Source organism: Pongo abelii, chromosome 8 (assembly GCF_028885655.2).
Source record: "Pongo abelii isolate AG06213 chromosome 8, NHGRI_mPonAbe1-v2.0_pri, whole genome shotgun sequence".
NCBI lineage: Eukaryota > Metazoa > Chordata > Mammalia > Primates > Hominidae > Pongo > Pongo abelii.
Window position 1 is genome coordinate 94,457,501 of NC_071993.2, and position 20,141 is coordinate 94,477,641.

General features: G+C 39.4%; 1 protein-coding gene across 1 annotated transcript in view; it reads left to right on the top strand.

Annotated features, from left to right (window-relative positions):
* PAPSS2 (3'-phosphoadenosine 5'-phosphosulfate synthase 2) overlaps positions 1-20,141 on the top strand; it is an 88,022-nt gene that overhangs the window by 48,108 nt on the left and 19,773 nt on the right. Inside the window, exons 2-8 of the mRNA XM_009245599.4 lie at positions 1,578-1,695; positions 5,388-5,623; positions 6,351-6,489; positions 7,049-7,167; positions 7,289-7,402; positions 8,036-8,147; positions 19,544-19,749. Of these exons, the coding sequence (XP_009243874.1) occupies positions 1,578-1,695; positions 5,388-5,623; positions 6,351-6,489; positions 7,049-7,167; positions 7,289-7,402; positions 8,036-8,147; positions 19,544-19,749 (1,044 nt within the window). The remainder of the gene's footprint in view (positions 1-1,577; positions 1,696-5,387; positions 5,624-6,350; positions 6,490-7,048; positions 7,168-7,288; positions 7,403-8,035; positions 8,148-19,543; positions 19,750-20,141) is intronic.

Sequence of the window (20,141 nt, forward strand, 5' to 3'; positions counted from 1 at the left end):
GAGTACAGTGGTGCAATCATGGCTCACTGCAGCCAGCCTTGGCATCCTGGCTTCAAGTGATCCTCCCACCTCAGCCTCTCCAGTAGCTGGGACTACAGGCATATGCCACCATGCCTGGCTAATATGTTTTTATTTTTTGTAGAGATGAGGTCTCACTATGTTGCCCAGGCTGATCTCAAACTCCTGAGCTTAAGCAATCCTCCCGCCTTGACCTCCCAAAGTGCTGGGATTACAAGCCACTGCTCCTGGCAGAGTTTTCAAAAATCCTCTAGCTCTTGCTAAAAAAAGTTGGTGCTTTCTTAGCTCTGGTGGGTATGCAAGTATAATATTTAAAAGGCTCATAGATTTTTACAGTTCAGAAACCTGGATTCTGTCTGTCATTAGAAATTCAATTGCACACCGCAGACATCTATGAGTAGTTCCTAACCTTTTAATTTAACCATTATTATGGATTTTTCCCCCTTGGATCACATGTTATTTTCTTTTAAGCCCACCAAAAGCTGTATTTATTGGCTCACTTTACCTTTTTTATTCATCAGACTTGTACCTCCCAGTCAGAGTTTAGAATCAGGATCAGATAGTCTCTTACCTCACTAAGCTGATTTTATTACAGCCAAAATAAAGACATTTGATATTTGAATTAGCTTCCAAACCTAATAACTAGTACATTTCCATTTCTGCTGGGCTTTTTGAAAGATTAAAAAGTTCATACATTGACCCTTGAGAAAGTGGAAACAGAGTTTAGTTCTTGTGAAGAGGTAGCCCTGTGTGTTCAGGGACTTCACTGCCTTGTCTCTGATGTCTGAATGGGAGCAACGGGGATATTACTGACTTTAACTCTTTTCACTGCGATCTGGGCCTTTCTCTGGCTCTATAGGGACTGGGGATCAACCACCCCCACCCTAGTATTTCCTCAGCTACTGTAGTATTTGGGTTCTCAGTTCAAGCCCATAGGACTTGGGGAGAACATACATTCACTAAAACGATGACATTCCTCTAAGGTGCAAATGTTAAAATGTCATGCAACCAGAACTATTACACAAAATCAAAAATTGTCCAGTTTGAATTATACTCTCAAAGGACCATGATGAGTATTCTAAAGGCAGTGTTTGTTTCTAAATTAATAGAATTAATAAATGTTATTCTGTTTGCCAATTATAGAAGAGATACAGTTGTTGAAGACTATTAATGTAATATGCATTTGCATTATAATTGTATTATTTAACAGATTGTGTTGCATGAATCAATGAGATATGATGCTGTAATTTAAAAATAATTATTTTATGGAAGCTAAACTGCTTATGAATAACATTAAGTGAATGCAGAATGAATAACTTAGGTATGTAGACTCACAGCTAAGAAAAGTATATATACATGTAGCTAATGGCTCAGGGTAATCTGCAGAAATGAAAAAAATTATATTAGAATGAACAAAGGTGAGTCTCAAAATATTTTTATGTAAGTTGTTACATATATCAGTTTTGCAATTAAAAGTTTAAGATGGATTTATATTGGCTCCAGTGAAGAATATGTGTTTTATTACTTAATACTGTGCTTGGTTTTGTCTTATTTTATAGGAGAACCAGCAGAAATCCACCAACGTAGTCTATCAGGCCCACCATGTGAGCAGGAATAAGAGAGGGCAAGTGGTTGGAACAAGGGGTGGGTTCCGAGGATGTACCGTGTGGCTAACAGGTATGTCATGTTCAGATATATATATATGTATATATATATTGCAAACTGACATGTGATGCAATTTTATGGAAATTAGTGTAACGTATTACATGCTTGTTTTATCATTAGAAGGAGGCTGGGAGATGTAGTAGAAAGCCTGGGTGTTAGTCCTAACCCTACCATCAGTGAGAAATAGAGTCAAAGTCAACTATAGAAATAAGAGTCTGATCAAGTCAACTGTGAAAGTCTCTAGTTGTCACTTTTCTCCTCTTTGGCAGGAAAGGATGGGGCAAGATGATTATGACATCCCCTTTCAGTGCTAAGGGATTCAATAATTCTCATGTTCATCCCTGAACATATTTACTGGCAGTTATGAATGAGGCTTTCCTAATTTGACATCAAGCATTTGGCTGTCCATAAGGTTTTGGATATTTAGAGATATTCGTTATTGTTGCCTAATGTTTTGACATTCTAGGAGACTATTTCACTTACTATATAAACAACAAACAAACATGAGAATCTGTACAAGAAGGAAAACTAGTAATTTCCATTTGGCTGAGGATTGCCCTTGTTTACAGAAATAACTCACTGCTGCTGAAGTGACTGAATGACTCTCCCTTTTCTTGTGTTTTTATAGCCACAGAATGTCAAAGCTAAGAATTAGTGACAGAACTGGAATTAGAACCTGACTCCCAATAGCTGGCCCTAGACTGTTACCTTGTACTCTGAGTCCAAGGTAGACAAAATTATTTCTGGACTCAAAAGGAAAAACTAAGTTCATTTCATAGACAACAGTTTTCAAATGGAATGAGCCCACCTGCAAAACTATGTTTATTCAAGTTATAAAATGGTAATGTTTTCTAACCTGGAGCTCATTCTAAACAATCTGGCAGGTGGGGACCTGCCTTGCATCTTTTCTTGCTATCCTAAATCTTTGCCCTTTTCTGTCCCAACTGGCCTCATTCTTGTCCTCTTCAAGTTTTTGCCTTGTGCCTTTGGTTTCCTGGTTTCATTCATGCGTGTGCATCAAAACAACTTTCTGCAGCCTCCAGTGCAAGGACAGACAGTGAGCAAGGAACCTGCCGTGCTCAAATAGGCACCATCCTTCTGTCATTACTCCTGAAATGTTTACCTCAACTCCCCACAAGAGACGTAATTTGAGCAGTAGGTACAGCTGTATTCTAGAAGATCCCCTCCTGTTATATGTTTCCCTTCATGCGAAGATCACTGGTAAAAACAACTTTCGTGTTGGGCTATACATACAAAGTCCATTTTCTCTAATGTGACACCCCCTGAAAAGAAAAAGAATTGGTAGAAGAGAAACATTAGAGGAAGAAAAGAATAGATGGCAAATTTTAAAAAATCAAGGCCGGGCTTGGTAGCTCTTGCCTGTAATCCCAGCACTTTGGGAGGCCAGGATGTGTGGATCACCTGACATCAGGAGTTCAAGACCAGCCTGGCCAACATAGCAAAACCCTCTCTCTCTACTAAAAAGACAAAAATTAGCCAGGCGTGGTGGTGCATGCCTGTAATCCCAGCTGCTCGGGAAGCTGAGGCAGGAGAATCACTTGAACACAGGAGGCGGAGGTTGCAGGGAGCCGAGATCTGCCACTGCACTCCAGCCTGGGTGACAGAATGAGACTCCATCTCAAAAAATAAAAATAAAAAATTAAATTACATTTAAAAATCATCTTTTTCTAATTTATTTTTTATTCTTATGTTACGAAGGTAGGCTGTTGACCAGGCAGACCAGAAGAAACAAAATACTTTAAATCCATAGTCTCAGATTTTAGCCCCAGCTCCACGTCCATGAGCTGTGTGACTTTGGACAAGCCAGTTAGGCTCTCTAAGCCTCAGTTTTCTTATTTGTACAATGGGAATAAAGACAGTACCTGACTTATGGAGGTGTCGATAGAACTAAATCAATAAAAGATAAATGTACTTTGCACAGTGCCTGGCACATAGTTAAGTTGTCAGTAACTATAATTAGTGTTACCTCGGTGTATGAAAGTACACATGCCAACAATCTGGTTACATATACTTACTGTAATTGAGCTCTTAGTTTACTGAGAGCTGAAGCAAAATGGAAGGACATTCTGTTATTTCTCTCATTTTCTGACATGAGAGAACACACCAGAGATTCAGGAGTGCCACTTCCCTTACCCCACAACCTGACATAAATACTAAGAAGAATTTATCACCTATGTCTTTTTTTAAATGAAAAGGAATAACAGAATTACAGACAATACCTTCAAAAATGATTTGATGAAGTTAGTGTTGACACATTCTTCATACAGCCGTTTCTTCTAATGGTCCTCTGTCAAAGCCAAGGGCGTGACTTTAAAATATAACTAAAAGTATGGAGACTATTTACCTTTTGCAGATCACCTTTCTCCCCCAAATCCTCCTTCCTCTGTCTGTCCTTCATTCCTGCTTTTTCTGCCTTTTTTCCTCTTTCCTCCTGTTGTCTTCTCTGTATGAACCTCTTGGCTTTTTTCGTCTGTCATGCCCAGGTGCTGTCAGACAGAGGCTTGGCACTATGAAATATTCTTAGGTTCAGAGATCTTTAAGACAAAGATCCTAAAATCCTAAAGGACTCATTTTTTTTTAGAGTGCTAGCCTTTAGGGTAGTTCAGATTTAAACTGTTAAATAATTTTGGCAGGTTGTGTTTCTTTCCCTTTCTTCTTATGTTCCTCCTCATATGGAAATAACAAAGTGTGTTCCTGATCATTGTGCTTTGAAACCATGGTGGAAGCCACATGGTAACTCTTTTCTCATATAAAGACTCTAGAGAATCTTTACACCTAAGAGTGTGACATATGGCAGCTCTAAATACATCTGCTCCCTAGCTCAGGCCGGCTTCCTGTCTTTATGTTTTGAGAGTCATTTTGGAAACATCTCGAAGCCAAAGGACAGCATGCGGGCTCTGTAAGACGGTTGTTCAGTGGCATCCACAAGGGAGGTGGACTTACCAGTTTCCAGGGGCTGGCTGTTTCTCTCCATTCCAGCTGATTGCTGACTTTGAAGGGGATATGAGACCACTGTCACCACATCTTTTGATTTTTTCAAGAGAATACAGAATCTGGATTTGTATACACAACTTCCTTTTTGCTTTGGAGACAAGGCCTTGCTCTGTTACACAGGTTGGAGTGTAGTGGTGCCATCACGGCTCACTGCAGCCTTGACTTCCCAGGCTCAAGGGGTCTTCCTACCTCAGCCTCCTGAGTAGCTGGGACCACAGGTGTGCACCACCACACCCGGCTAGTTTTTTTTGTTTTTTGTAGATGCAGGGTCTCACTATGTTCCCCAGGCTAGTTTTGAACTCCTGGGCTCAAGTGATCCTCCCACCCTGGCCTCCCAAAATGCTGGGATTACAGGCATGAGCCACCACCATGCCCAGCCTGTATGACAACTTTCTAATCTTTAAAACACTCTGCAGCCCAAACAGAACACATCGAGGACCACATGTAGCCCCCAAATCTCCCTATTTATGAAGCCTGCTTGCTTTGAAAAGCTATAATCCTAACACAGGACAAATAGTTATTTCAAAATTTGAGAGAAATGTAAGTACTTGCCTTGTAGTCAACTACACGGATTTCTTTCTTTTTTTTTTTTTAAGATTTAGTTATATTTAAAATTACTAGATTAGTTCACAATTTGTCATCTTAAACTATCCAGGCCGATGTCAGTCTGCTTTATCTGTTCTGAACAGGTCTCTCTGGCGCTGGAAAAACAACGATAAGTTTTGCCCTGGAGGAGTACCTTGTCTCCCATGCCATCCCTTGTTACTCCCTGGATGGGGACAATGTCCGTCATGGCCTTAACAGAAATCTCGGATTCTCTCCTGGGGACAGAGAGGAAAATATCCGCCGGATTGCTGAGGTGGCTAAGCTGTTTGCTGATGCTGGTCTGGTCTGCATTACCAGCTTTATTTCTCCATTCGCAAAGGTAAAAAAAAAAAGGGGGGCACTACACACAATTCCCACACACAGTGCAAGTGCTCTCCAACTGCTAGGGGAAGGAATCAGAGAGGGAGGGCATAAGAATATCTCCTTTCAATTTCCCAACTATTTCTTCCCCCAATAACAGGCTCTCTCATTTCCTCTATTTAATATTGGTTATATAAAGAGAGTTCCTTCCTTTCCAGATGCCAGGGCACCAGTAGACATAAACCCTTCCATGTTCACAATTATAAAGAACATTTGGTCAGAGTCGAAGGGAAGAGAAAGTTAAACAAGAGAAACTCTAAAGCTCTGTAATTTTAGTTGTCGGAAAAAGGATCTAGCTAAAGAAAAGAGCAGTTCACGGCCAAAGCTTCAGGTTCTATGTGTTTAACGCTGACATCACTGAGGTGGAGTGTCACTCTTCTTTTAAATCAGGAAATTTCTGGGAGCCAAACATCAGATGTAGCTTAGAACACATCCTTTGAATGAAATGCTCCCATATGGCCAGTGCTTTCCTGCTAAGAGGGCCTATTTTCCATGGTTTTCTGTGAAAGTCCTTGAGAGAGCTGTGTTTACCAGAGTGAAATTTCTGGACTTTCTCTCAAGCACTCTGCAAAGCACAAACCCTGGTGTTATCTCAAGGCTATTGAAAACCAAAGTACACAGTGTTTTGTGATTTAGAATTTCACCATGAAACCTCTTTTTACATTCTTAATCATATTGCTTTTCAGGATCGTGAGAATGCCCGCAAAATACATGAATCAGCAGGGCTGCCATTCTTTGAAATATTTGTAGATGCACCTCTAAATATTTGTGAAAGCAGAGACGTAAAAGGCCTCTACAAAAGGGCCAGAGCTGGGGAGATTAAAGGTAAGAGAATTGGCTAGCAGCATCTTTACCAGTTACATAGGCTGTCGGTCCTTATTCTGTCCTCAGAAATCTGCCTTGAGTTTCAAACTCTGTTTTCCAAAATTGCATATAACATGCACAACTTTTTATCACATTATGATATATTCAGTATGCCCAGAGGCTTATTAAAAGGTAGGGTTTTATTTTTAAGAATTGTCATCTCAGCCATATGCAATAAAATTCAGAGAACTAGAATGGATATTTATATGTGAGTGTGTGTGTGTAGAGGAGTGTTTCAGAGTTCTTCCTTATTCTTGTCTTCCTTTTTGATTGTAATCATCTATAGAGGGCTTCAACTTAGCCAGCCGGATTTTGTTGACAATTTGGGGCTTTCCATATTGAAAATACAGCTATATATTTTCTTACTTATGCCTAGAAGTCAAGGATGGCTGTTTGACCTTTTCTGTTAAAATGCGAATTTTCAGTTTAATACATTATTCCAACATGTGTTTTGCCTTATTGATTAAAAAGGTTATTCTGTCAATACAGATGCGATGATTGTCACCCATATGCTTTGCAGGATTTACAGGTATTGATTCTGATTATGAGAAACCTGAAACTCCTGAGCGTGTGCTTAAAACCAATTTGTCCACAGTGAGTGACTGTGTCCACCAGGTAGTGGAACTTCTGCAAGAGCAGGTAGGTGAACTGGTTGTCTTTTTTTATATGTTTAATAAAATCATGAAAGACAATCTATGCCTCTTTACTGAAGCATTCTTTTTACAGTTTTCAAGTTTTTACCAATGCTGTTTCATTTCAGAACATTGTACCCTATACTATAATCAAAGATATCCATGAACTCTTTGTGCCGGAAAACAAACTTGACCACGTCCGCACTGAGGCTGAAACTCTCCTTTCATTATCAATTACTAAGGTAAGTGGGTGCAGAGTGGTCAAATAATTAGGCTTAATATCAGTCATTATAATTTATTTACAATTACTCTTAACAATAAGAACAGTATAAATAAAGTGCACATGATTTCCATAAATAAAACACTCCTTTTTTTCCAAGTTTTTTTTAACCTCTTCTCCAAAGAAATCTCTCACCAAGAATTGCCACAAGGCAGCTGATCAATGCCATGTATGGAGGTGACTGGGAAAATAACTTCTGTATTTGCATTGGACAATTTTACATAGCTGTCATTGTACCAGTAAGTACATCTGGTAGAAAAATATAGCCAAACCAGGATTTTTGTGGATAAAAGAAAGAAAGAATAAACAGTGAATTTTCAACTCAGTTGCACATTTTGGGAATAGATACAACCTAAACATATTCAAATAAGTCATCTCAATACAAAATCTTTTCACCACTATTTCATAGGAAATTTCCAGACTTAAATATTTCTGGCCCTTAGATCATAGGTTAGCATAACAGGTGGGGACACTTAAAACATAGAAGGTTCTGCCCTCATCCTCCTGTTAACTGAATAAGAAAGGACTTCCCTGGGGCCAGATGCCTGGAAAACAGAACTTATGAAAATGTTCAACTATTTTTTGTGTTTTGCAGCTGGATCTCCAGTGGGTCCAGGTTTTGAGCGAAGGCTGGGCTACTCCCCTCAAAGGTTTCATGCGGGAGAAGGAGTACTTACAGGTTATGCACTTTGACACCCTGCTAGATGGTATGTTTTTGTTATTGTTTCTTACTCTTTGTTGTTAAGGAAAAAAAAAATCTTTCCCAGAAGTTTTGCAGGAACAGGAAGTTAGTCTTTGGTTTGCAAATCTTATTGCAAAACTATTTGGATCATTTACAGTGTGCTCCATTCTATTATGTTTAAGCTTCCATTTTTAGGATTTTTTGGTTGTTCTCAAAGGTTGTTCCTTTAAAACTAAGGAACTGAAAAATGGTCTAAAGCCAAGAGAAAGACAAGTCTGTTTCACCTCCACTTGCTCTTTGCTGGTGCTGATATTCAGAAGGTAGCATTCAGAAGTACCATTGCCACCTGCTAGGGACATTCCTAGGGCAGCCAAGATGAGGTCAGCACATGTTGCTGACCTCCATGGCACCCTCCACCCTCCAGGTTGCTCATGTCAAGCATTATTGCAACAACTGCTTTCTTTGGTGCATGCTAAAGTGTCAGTGTTCATGCCCACACATGAAATATATTAAAATGGTTTCATCCACTACACTCTAACAAAAGAGCATTAAGGGAGCTTTCTGGCCACAAGCTGAATGGCTTTTAGAAAACCAATCTGGTCAAGCTCAGAAGCATGTGTTATTGAGAAGACTTCTGGACTCTTCTGTGACCATTTCCTTCCTAGAACTGCCTGAACTTATCAAATAAACTTATCTATTTCAAGACCTTCGGGTAATGGCTGCTAAGTGGGGAAGGAGTAGGGGTAGAGTCACACTGAATTTGTAATACTGAGCAGGGCTCCAAGCCTTTTAGGAAGAAAAATCCAATAAGATGTTTTTTTTTGGGAAAGATGTTCATATCCTGTGTTTGTGCCTTTGCCTGGGGAATGGGGCATGAACTCAGAATCACAACTCAAAGACTGATCAGCATGGGCCCTCTTCCCTTACTCTTTTGCTGTGACAGGTAACACCCCACAACCTGAATCCTTCACTTCTCAGATTAAATAATATTCCCCAAAGACACTTAGTTTACTTCTAGCTTGCTTTAACAACAAAAATAATGATGCTTATCTCTATACTACGTCTCTGTTTTCAAAGCATTTTCTCAGGCATTATTTCATTTGATCCTCACTAAAGCCCTAGAAAACAGGCAGCAATTATTATCCCACTTTACAGATGAGGAAACTACCTCAGATTAAGTGATTTGCTCATAACATTCATAAGTGAAAGCCCAAGACCAGAGTCCAGAATCTTAGGACTCCTGGCCCAGTGCTCCTTACGTACCAATCTGCTCTCCTGATGTCCTTTCCAATAGAATCTACAAGGCCTGATGGTCTACAAGAAAGGCTGACTTTTATCTTGATGTCTTGATTTTGACACATGCTGAACACCGACTGCCTGAAGTAAAGGTCATTGGACTTAGCAGCTAGCCATGGGCAAGAGGTTGATTTTGAGCATGTGAACAGAGCTGTGGCCAAAAGACAAGTGAACTATATTGAAAGAGGGGGCCTCATTACAGACAACAAGGTGCTGTTGACCTTGGACAAGTGTTCCTTTCATAAGGAAAAATACCAGGGTGGTGGAAGTGGTTGCAGAGGTCAGTGTTAATGGAAATCAGAGGTCCTTAGCCTGAGATCTAGGACTTCAGGGTGGGCTAACAAAAAATCCTAGAGGCAAAAATGTTTGTGTTTTGATAAGGGAAGGAAGGAGCATTTTCCTGGGTTGAGAATTTACAGCTTTTGATAGATTCTGTTTTTTCCTTTAATTTTTTTTATTTTTTAGAAACAGGGTCTTGCTCCATCACCCAGGCTGGAGTGCAGTGGCATGATCATAGCTCACTGAAGCCTTGAACTCTTGAATTCAAGCAATCCTTCCACCTCTGCCTCCTGGGTAGCTGGGACTACAGGCATGTACCACCATGCCTGGCAAATTTCTAAACTTGTTTTGTAGAGATAAGGTCTCACTATGTTGCCCAGGCTGATCTTGAATTCCTTTCCTCAAGTAATCCTCCTGCCTTGGCCTTGCAAAGTGCTATTATAGACAACAAATTTTTAAAAGAGTCTGTGATCCAAAAAGATGAAGAACAGCTAATGCAGATAATCCATCTGGATTATTTAGGCAAAATCTCTAGCCTTTCTTTTACACTGTCTCAATTTCATTTTATGGGGGTTCTTCAACTTGCAAAACACATTGATTTTCTTTTTTCTTTTCTTTCTTTTCTTTTTTTTTTTTTTGAGACAGAGTCTTGCTCTGTCACCCAGGCTGGAGTGCAGTGGCATGATCTCAGCTCACTGCAACCTCTGCCTCCCGGGTTCAAGCAATTCTCCTGAGTAGCTGGGACTACAGGTGCATGCCACCATGCATGGCTAATTTTTGTATTTTTAGTAGAGACAGGGTTTCATTATGTTGGCCAGGCTGGTCTTGAACTCCTTGACTTCAGACAATCTGCCCGCCTCGGCCTCCCAAAGTGCTGAGATTACAGGTGTGAGCCACGGTACCCTGCCAACCCATTGATTTTCTATTTCTTATTGGATGCTCACTACCGTGAGGTGGATGAAGCACTTATTCTTGCTCCCACTTTCCATGTAATCCAGATGTCTGTCCCCGCAAACCCACCAGCCTGGTGATATGAATGAGGTTACCTTCCCATTAATACGTGAAGCTTACTAGTTCCAAGCCCCTACCTGCTCATGCAGAAAGCCCAGTTCTTTCAAAAGCCTACCCAAGTGTTTTTGGGAGTCCCCAAGAGGTGCGTTTCCTGTGTTCGTGAGTCAGGGCCCCAGCCATGTGCCACTTGCTGTGTGGATCTGTGGGTCTGTCTGTACTCAGAAGTGCAGATCCTGCTGGGTCACTCCAGCCACCAAAGTTTTGGTGCCAGTAGGGCTGTTGCAGTTTATAGACTCTTCTTCAAGTGGGAAAAATGTTTCCTTCCTCTGTATTAACCTCAATTGAAGACTGTCTAAGAGGTTGCTTTAGTTCCACAGTATTAGAGAATTGAGGGAGGCAACTCTTGTAAGCTGTATAGATCCCTTTATCCTCATGTGGCTCCAGTGTGGCTCTGTCAGGAGGGTTCAAGATCAGATGTTTTGCTACTTCCATATCCTTTCCCCTTCCAAGCTGCAAGGCCTGTGTCTGAAACTTTCTGTAAGATTCTTCTTTTGCCTGTGGGAATTATCTGCTGGTTCCACCATCTACCTCTGCAAACAGAGTCCACTGGACATACTTATGCAGCCCCAGTTATGATCGGGATTCAGAGCTCTGCACAGCCCACAGAAGCATCCTAAATGCCTGTGTAAATTGATAATAAAAATAGATAATCAGGGATATGATGTGCTGCCCGCCCCTACCACTCACTGTGTGTTAACTTAGTTTGGGTCTAAGTAGAGGCCGAATATCACAGTGGATGAGAGTGTGAGCTGTGAAGTCAAACTGTCTAGGTTTGTATGTCAGTGATTAGCTATGAACCTGGGCCAAATTACTTAAACTCTCTGGGCTTTGTTCCTTCATCTGTATAATGGGGATGTTAATAACTGTACCTACCTCTTTGGATGTTGAAAGTTTAAAAGAATGCCTGATTCAATAGTCAGTATTTCATACATATTAGCTATTATGAACAAACCACTCTGCATACAGTTAAAAGAATTTGTCAGGCATGGTGGCTCATGACTGTAGTCCCAGCTACTCAGAGCCTAAGGCGGGAGGATCACTGGAGCCCAGGAGCTAGAGTCCCACCTGGGCAACATAGGGAAACTTTGTCTGTAAAAATAAATACATAAATAAAAGAACTTGGAGTCTTGAAGTGACTAAGTGACTTTATCCCTAGTCACATCAGTTTGGAAGTAGCACAGATACGATGTTCATCAGCTAGCCAACAGATATACACTGAATGCCCCCATGTGCCAGGGTTTGTCTAGTGGCTGGAGATAGAATGGTAATGAAGGCAGGTGAGCTTGCTGAGAAACACAGTACAGTCATTTTCTGAGACCTAGTCCAGTAGGTCCTTCCAGCCCCCCATCAGTGGTTGTGAAACTTTCTTTTTTATTTTCTTTTTCTTATTTTATTTTATTTTATTTTTTGAGACAGAGTCTCGCTCTGTTGCCTAGGCTGGAGTGCAGTGGCGCGATCTCTGCTCACGCAACCTCTGCCTCCTGGGTTCAAGCAATTTTTCTGCCTCAGCCTGCCAAGTAGCTGGGACTACAGGCGCTTGCCACAAAGCCCAGGAAATTTTTGTATTTTTAGTAGAGATGGGGTTTCACCATATAGGCCAGGCTGGTCTTGAACTCCTGACCTCAAGTGATCCACCTGCCTCAGCCTCCCAAAGTGCTAGGATTAGAGCCATGAGCCACTGCGCGCAGCCAAAACTTTCTTTTTTAAACCAGAGAATTCTTTATTTCATTTCAAAAATCAGAGGCAATCTGTATAACAAAATGGAACTGCCTCACTCCCCCGTAGAAGGGAGTAGGGGCTTGGGCTCCCTCTCACCTGGAGAGCAGCCTGGAGGGTATCAGGAGGAAGCCATTTGAAACGTAGCAACAGAGGCTCCTGACAGTGCCTCACCTGATGGCGTTTGGACTGAGGAGACAGAGTTAAATTCTAAAAAGTGATTTATTTCTATGTCAAAATGTTGGGCAAGATATCATTCATATAGATATCATTTAATTGTAACCAATTCATGAAGGTTTGAGTCACTGCCATTGAAAATTTGAAATGATCTCTATAGCCACAGACGTGCCCACTTTTGTCTTCCTTCAAACAATTGCAAATTTCTTGATTACCTACAATCTGCAAGCAACATTGTTTTTATTCTGACCATGTCTCCTAAAAATATTTTGTTGGTTTTAATTTTCTCAAAGGTTTATATTTTCCCCTTAATTTAAAAATATAATAGTTCTGTCTACTCAGTCCAAAAGCCAAAAAAAAAAACCCCAAAACAAAAACCAAATCACTTGTTAGAGTTTATGATAATTGTGTAGTATGAGTCACTCCATATTATTACTCAAGAATCTACTTTTATATCAGTGTATCATATCACTTTATTTCTCACTAGAAGTATAGTTCCAGGGTTGTCACAGACCCTTTGATCATAAATGTCACATCTAAATTTAAAAATGGAACCTCAAGCTTGTGTTGACTGATGGCATCCAAGTAGGATCAAGACAGGGGTGCCTTGTGAGACTCCATCATTTAATGGCTATTCTTCCGCAGCTCTGACTTTCCAAGGCAGAGTATGAGAGCACTCTGCATATATCACCAGCACTTATTGAGCACCAATTGTGTTCTGACACTGGAGTTTGACATAGATTATTACATTTAATCAGGATAATACCACTGTGAAGATATTTTGTCCACTTGAGAAAATATGTATTAGAAAGGCTAAATAACTTATTTGAAGCCTAGACTTAAATCCAGGTTGTCCTGGATCTAACATTGGTGCTTGTTCTGCTGAGCATATTTTCATGTCCTCTAACCATGTGAGATTCTAGGATGTTCTAGGGCAGTTTGCTTCCATACTTGCTCCCAAAGCCTAGTTTGGAAACTATTCTACAGTGGTTGTAAGATCACATGTTTGCAAGAGAAAACTTCTTGGTGAAGCTGGAGGGGATATTAACATATGTTATAATTATTTTAAAACAGATATCTCTTCCCAGTGGACAGAAAATAAATAAATACAAAATTAGAAAACCAGATAAACATCTGAACAATGCTTTTGGATTGTATTGAACAACATTCCATACAAGTTCTGATTTCACCAGCTTTTTGCTATTATATACTCTCTATTTTTAAAAATAGCATGACAAAGCTAGTATATTTGTATGTTGTATATGTGAAGTGTCATAATAGGAATTTGTTCTTTGACATTGTTGCTGTAAGATTGGTTTGGTGGAGAGCTGAAAATGTTTCTTAATTGTGTTTATATTTCCCTAGGCATGGCCCTTCCTGGTATGTACTTTAACTTTCCAAGTAGCTAAATTATTATAATTATATATGTTACATTAACTGGAAATGGTTAAGAACATAACTAAAAGAAAATCTACATTAACCAGTTGGAATTGCTATTAGTTCATGATCCAACCAGCTATAGTAGAATAACACTGTATTTTTCTTTAGATTGGAGTCCAAACAACAGGAAATTTCTCGACCAGATGTAGCTATTGTGTATGATGTAGCATTTGGCTGACAAAAGTAAACTTGTTTCTAAATTATCATTGCACATTTTGTTCCTGAGTCTTTTATATTTATGATCCTCTTCCAATGACTGTTGGTCCTCATTTAGTTTCACAAATCTGGAAATTTTTTTTCCTACGGTGTTTATAAAAGATTTTAAGTTGATGAAGAATAAATCAATTTAAACTGAATGTACCTGGTTGGATTGTGTGTGATTGTACTTCATTTGTTTGCAATGTATGATTATGCATGAACTTAATTTCAAGCCATTATGGTTGCTTGTTATGGAACTGGGAGTAAATATACATTTGCTGTGACTGTAAACTTCAGCATTGTACAAGAATGAAAAGGTAAAATTCTGAATATGTCATCTATCTTTGGTATTGCTTTCCTCATTGTTGTTTTTCCTTTAACAAGTCCGGTTAAGCAATAAAAAGTAATTTAGGTTTTGCATAGAAACAGTCCCAAACAACCATGAAGCAGATCTATAAGGCTAACACAGAAGGCTTGAAAATTATTGAAAGCAAAAGAAAAATCATCCCATTGAACAATAAGCTATCTCTTGGACTTACTGTGGTTAAAGAACCACAATATTCTTTTTCAAAATAAGATATACCACAATAAAATAATCAAGGCAGTGCCCACCAGAGCCAAATGAAGCACATGAAGGAAAAGGCTGAAAACTCAAGTCAGGGTTGAAAGCCATGGGTGATGTTTCAGCACAGTTCAAGTATTACATCTTAGTAATGGTTGGATACGTTTACATATTAGAAAGGTTGATAAAGATGATAGGGAAACTACAGTAAATCTGTGTATACACATGTAGTGTTGTAGCTACAGGCTTATAAGATCAGTTGGCATTATTACTTGGCAGAACTCCTTTCTGTAACATCCCACAGATTCACTTCCTTATTGAGACAACCTGCCGGAGTGTTATTTAGTCATTTCAGATTTTCACTCAAGGCCAAGATGAAGGTAGATTAGAGGCTACATTGGTCAGGAATCTAGTGGACAAGAGGAGGTGGCTGCAACAGTGAAACATCCCTTGGATTTCAAGGCAGAATACTTGATGTAAGGCAACATTACAGACGTGTGACAGGCAGTGCTAGGTTCTTTCAGCACCCTGCTCCACATTTTGCTTTGTATTTTGCTTGATTTCAGCCAAGTCATTCTTTATAAGCAGAGACAAATATCATGGCCTTCCTTTCAGCAATGTGGTCAGTAAGCAATCCACAGAAAGCATGATTTCTAGTGACAACAACAGCATTTCTGAAGGGGTTATTCTTTGTTAGCCTCTCTCCCTTTTCCTCAACTAGACTATGCAGTAGATTTATTTATCTTCCATCAGCAACCTCCATTAACATAGTGCTTTACAGTTTGCCCCCCTGCAGCAACCCATGGAGATACATGTCATTTATTAGCCCATTTTTCCAGTGAGGAAACTGAGTTTAGAAAAGTTGAATGACACACATAGTAAAAGGGAGAACTGCTGACTTTGAATTTAGTGTTCTCTGCAAAGGACTTAGCTGCTCTAATTGCCCGAGAATGTTGAAACAAAGAGTTATTTGAATGACAAACCATTACTTTTTGTACACAGTATCTAATTTGTGGTTTATAAAGGGTCTCAAAGTATATTGCAGGATTTTGTGATAGACCGGATTTCTTTATTGCCAGCAGTTGCTGTCTATTTCCGGTGACATTCTTTAGGTTCTAGTAACCTTTGGAGAGTGTTTAAAAGGTGCAAAGTGATATGCCTGGAAAGTTTAGTTTCATAGCTACTAGGGGGAGTCTTATGCCCCAAAGGAATAGAACTCTAATCTTTAACTCTGTCAGAGGCCTTCTAAATGTTGCATTGAAAAGTTAGGTTTAAATGGCTTCATTAATCATGGCACATTCCCTCAAGTCCGTAAATAACTGCATTTGCTGTCTCTGGAGTTAAATGTTTTCTTTATTCACCTTCTTTCATTCTCTTCGGAATCTTGAACTTGAGAACTCTCACAAAATTGTCCCTAATATTCTTTTGTGTTATACGCTTAACCATGAGCCCTCATTTTCTCGTCTGTGAGTATAATTGAGAGACTAGCATATTTGTGAGGGCATCATTGTAGCAGGAACACCGTTTGGTACATTTTTTTTACGTTATCTAGAATCATTGAGAAATGAGATGTTTTTAGAAAGCCAAATTTTATCCCTTTAAGCCCCAGACTGAAAACCAACTACACATTAACTATCTTATTTAGAAACATTTCAAAATAGTCTTACTAAAAAAAAAAATGTATTCACTCAAAAAAAAGAGAGAGTATGTTCAATATAAAGGAACTTTTAAAAATGACTCTGTCGTTGTTAGTTTTACCAGTTATTAAACTGGGCACTAATGTAATGGTGCCCTGAAGATGGGGAGACCTGTGGGATTGTTGGCTCCCACACTAAAGAACTCCTATAACTCTGTATTTTAGTTTCAGTGTTAGAACCTTGTATAGTCAGGGTTCTCCAGAGAAACAGAACAAACAGGATGCATATCTGTATGTCTATCTATATATAGATATGCATCTCTCTATATAGACATAGATATAAAAATATATGTAACATATTTAAATAAATTTATATATGCATGTACATACATTAATTTATACATATATTAATTTTATATATACATTATTTTAATAAATTATTATTATAGAGTCTTATCTCTCTTTGTATTATACATTGATATCTATATATAACATATAGATATTATATCTGAATTATATAATATTTCTGATATATAATATATCTGAATAGATAACAATATATCTATATGTTATATATGGATATCTATGTATTACATATAGGTATATAATAAATCTCTCTCTCTCTGTCTACCCCCCCCCACACACACACACACATAGAAGGAGAGAGATTTATTTTAAGGAATTGGTTCATGTGATTGTGGAATCTGGCAAGTCCGAAAACTGGGAGGCTGGGGACCCCAAGAAGACCTGCGGTTCAAGTCCACAGGCGGTCTGCTGGCATAATTCTCTGCTTTTCTGGGGAGAAGAGTCTTTTTTCTACTTAGGCCTTTGACTGATTGGGTGAGGCCCACTCACATTCTGGAGGGTACTCTACTTTACTCAAAGTCTACTGATTTAAATGTTAATCCCATCTAAAAAATACCTCCACAGAAACATCTAGAATAATGTTGGACTAAATATCTGAGTACTGTGGCCTAGCTAAGTTGACATATAACATCAACCATCACAGTTTCTATGTGTATTTTTTCAGTAGTTTTCCTGTCTCTTCCTTTGTGGTCCAGCTGTCATTTGACATTTCTTGCTGCTGAAGATATAGCTTCTCTGAATACCACATTCGATGCCTTCTAATTTGCTGTGCTGTATACTGAGAAATCAGAACAGCCTGTTTATTTAAATTCCTCTTAAAGCAAGAGACTCAGCATAATGGTGAGAGGGGCTCACACTCCAGAGAAAGTACATGTGCGTTAACAACTTGATGTCATTTTTCACTCCTCTGTGTTTTTGGACAGATGATTCTCAACTGTGGTTGCGCTAGCAAGACCTGTGATTCCCAGATAAGTGAGATTACCAGTATCCTAAAAAATATTTAGGAAAGAGGGAGCAGGAGGGGGAAGAAAAGGTGATTTTATGCCGAAACCACCATGAATAACATCAAGAGGACTGCTTGTTTGGGATCCCATAGATTAGTGGGTTTGGTTTTGTTTTTTGAGACAGGGTCTTGCTCTATCACCCAGGCTGGAGTACAGTGGAGTGATCAGGGCTCATTGCAGCCTCAAACTCCTGGGCTCAGGTGACCCTCTTGCCTCAGCCTCCTGAGTAGCTGGGACTACAGGTGCATGCCAACATGTCCAGCTAATTTAAAAAAATATGTGTGTATACACACACACACACACACACATATTTTTTGGTAGAGATGAGGTCTTGCCATGTTACCCAGGCTGGTCACAAACTCTTGGCCTGAAGCAATCCTCCCATATTGGCCTCCCAAAATGCTGGGATTACAGGTGTAAGCCACTGCACCTGGCTGAAAATACATTTTTTACAAGTGCATGAGATGGGTACAGAAAATAGAATGAATAAGATCTGGTATTTAATAGCAGAACAGGATGACTATAGTCAATAATAATTTAACGGCTGGGCACGGTGACTCACGCCTGTAATCCCAGCATTTTGGGAGGCTGAGGTGGGCAGATCATGAGGTCCAGAGATTGAGACCATCCTGGCCAACATGGTGAAACCCTGTCTCTACTAAAAATACAAAAATTAGCTGGGAGTGGTGGCGCATGCCTGTAATCCCAGCTACTCGGGAGGCTGAGGCAGGAGAATAGCTTGAACCTGGGAGGCAGAGGTTGCAGTGAGCCAAGATCGTGCCAGTGAACTCCAGCCTGGCGGCAGAGTAAGACTCTGTCTAAAAATAAAATAAAATAAAATAAATTAACGGTACATTTAAAAATAACTAACAGGATAATTGGATTTTTGTAACACAAATGATAAATGCTTGAGGTGATGGGTACCTCATTTACCCTGATGTGATTATTATGCATTGTATTCCTGTATCAAAATGTCTTATGCACCCCATAAGCATATACACTATATACCCAAGAAAGTTAAAAATTTTAAATTAAAGAAAAAGGTGAATGAGGTATTACCCAGATTGTAGTTGATTAATATTAAAAAAGACAAACACACAGCTGTCATAAGTAACTTATTATACAAAAAATGCATATTCTCATTCCCATAGATTCATATCAATTATCTGATTTTTTTCTTTATTTTCAATTCAGTGTATTGGTATGCAGATAGAGCCTAAACAGGTAATGAAATAAGAGACTTGCTTAATGTTCTTACAAGGTTCATTTCTAAGAAAGACTAGAGAGTTTTGTTTTAGTTTGTTTTGCCAGCTTAATTTTATTTAATTGGGTTTTGGAAAATTTTAAACTCCTTACTGCATTGAGGTCAGGACTTAGATTTGAAAAGGGAACCCACAAAGAGGCATTTCCAAAGTTAGATCACTTATGGAGGCCACCTCCATGATTTAAAACTCAACCCACTTTTCACATATGCTCCACTTGCTTTGGGAAGCCCTTCAAGGACTTGTCATTATAGAATCTAGAGAAACTGGTGCAGCTAACACAACTACTTGGATTTGGGTCTTAATGCTTCTTGAAGGAAATGTTTGGAAGGGGCATTGTGCACATTTGATTCATGCTTCAAGGATGGCGCACCTTATATCTAGTTTTCGTGCATCATGTGGCTCTTTCCACAGATGGCGTGATCAACATGAGCATCCCCATTGTACTGCCCGTCTCTGCGGAGGATAAGACACGGCTGGAAGGGTGCAGCAAGTTTGTCCTGGCACATGGTGGACGGAGGGTAGCTATCTTACGAGACGCTGAATTCTATGAACACAGAAAAGAGGAGCGCTGTTCCCGTGTTTGGGGGACAACATGTACAAAACACCCCCATATCAAAGTAAGTCACAAAACCTTTGGAAGGACTTTCTTGAGCTATTTAAACTGAGAAGAAAAATAACTCTTTTTAATTCCTTTGCAAAGGACTTAGAAAAACTGGGATTAGGTGGAAGAATGTATTTCTAAGGTAGGGTTTGCAGGCTTTGCCTCGGGAGATGTTTTTAAAAAGGTACAAAGAAATGTCTTTCTGTTTGAGGTCTGGTCTCAATGATCTCTTGAGTCCTCAGATTCTGCAGTGGCTGGCATCCTCAGCTAAATGGGACCAGATAAGTAATTTAGTCTGACAACATGAGTAGAGGAACAAAATCATAGCTGTAGCTATGCACAAAACCATAACCAGAGCTTGCAGCCCTGTCCATCTTGAAAATGCACAAGGAACATAAGTATCTTCAT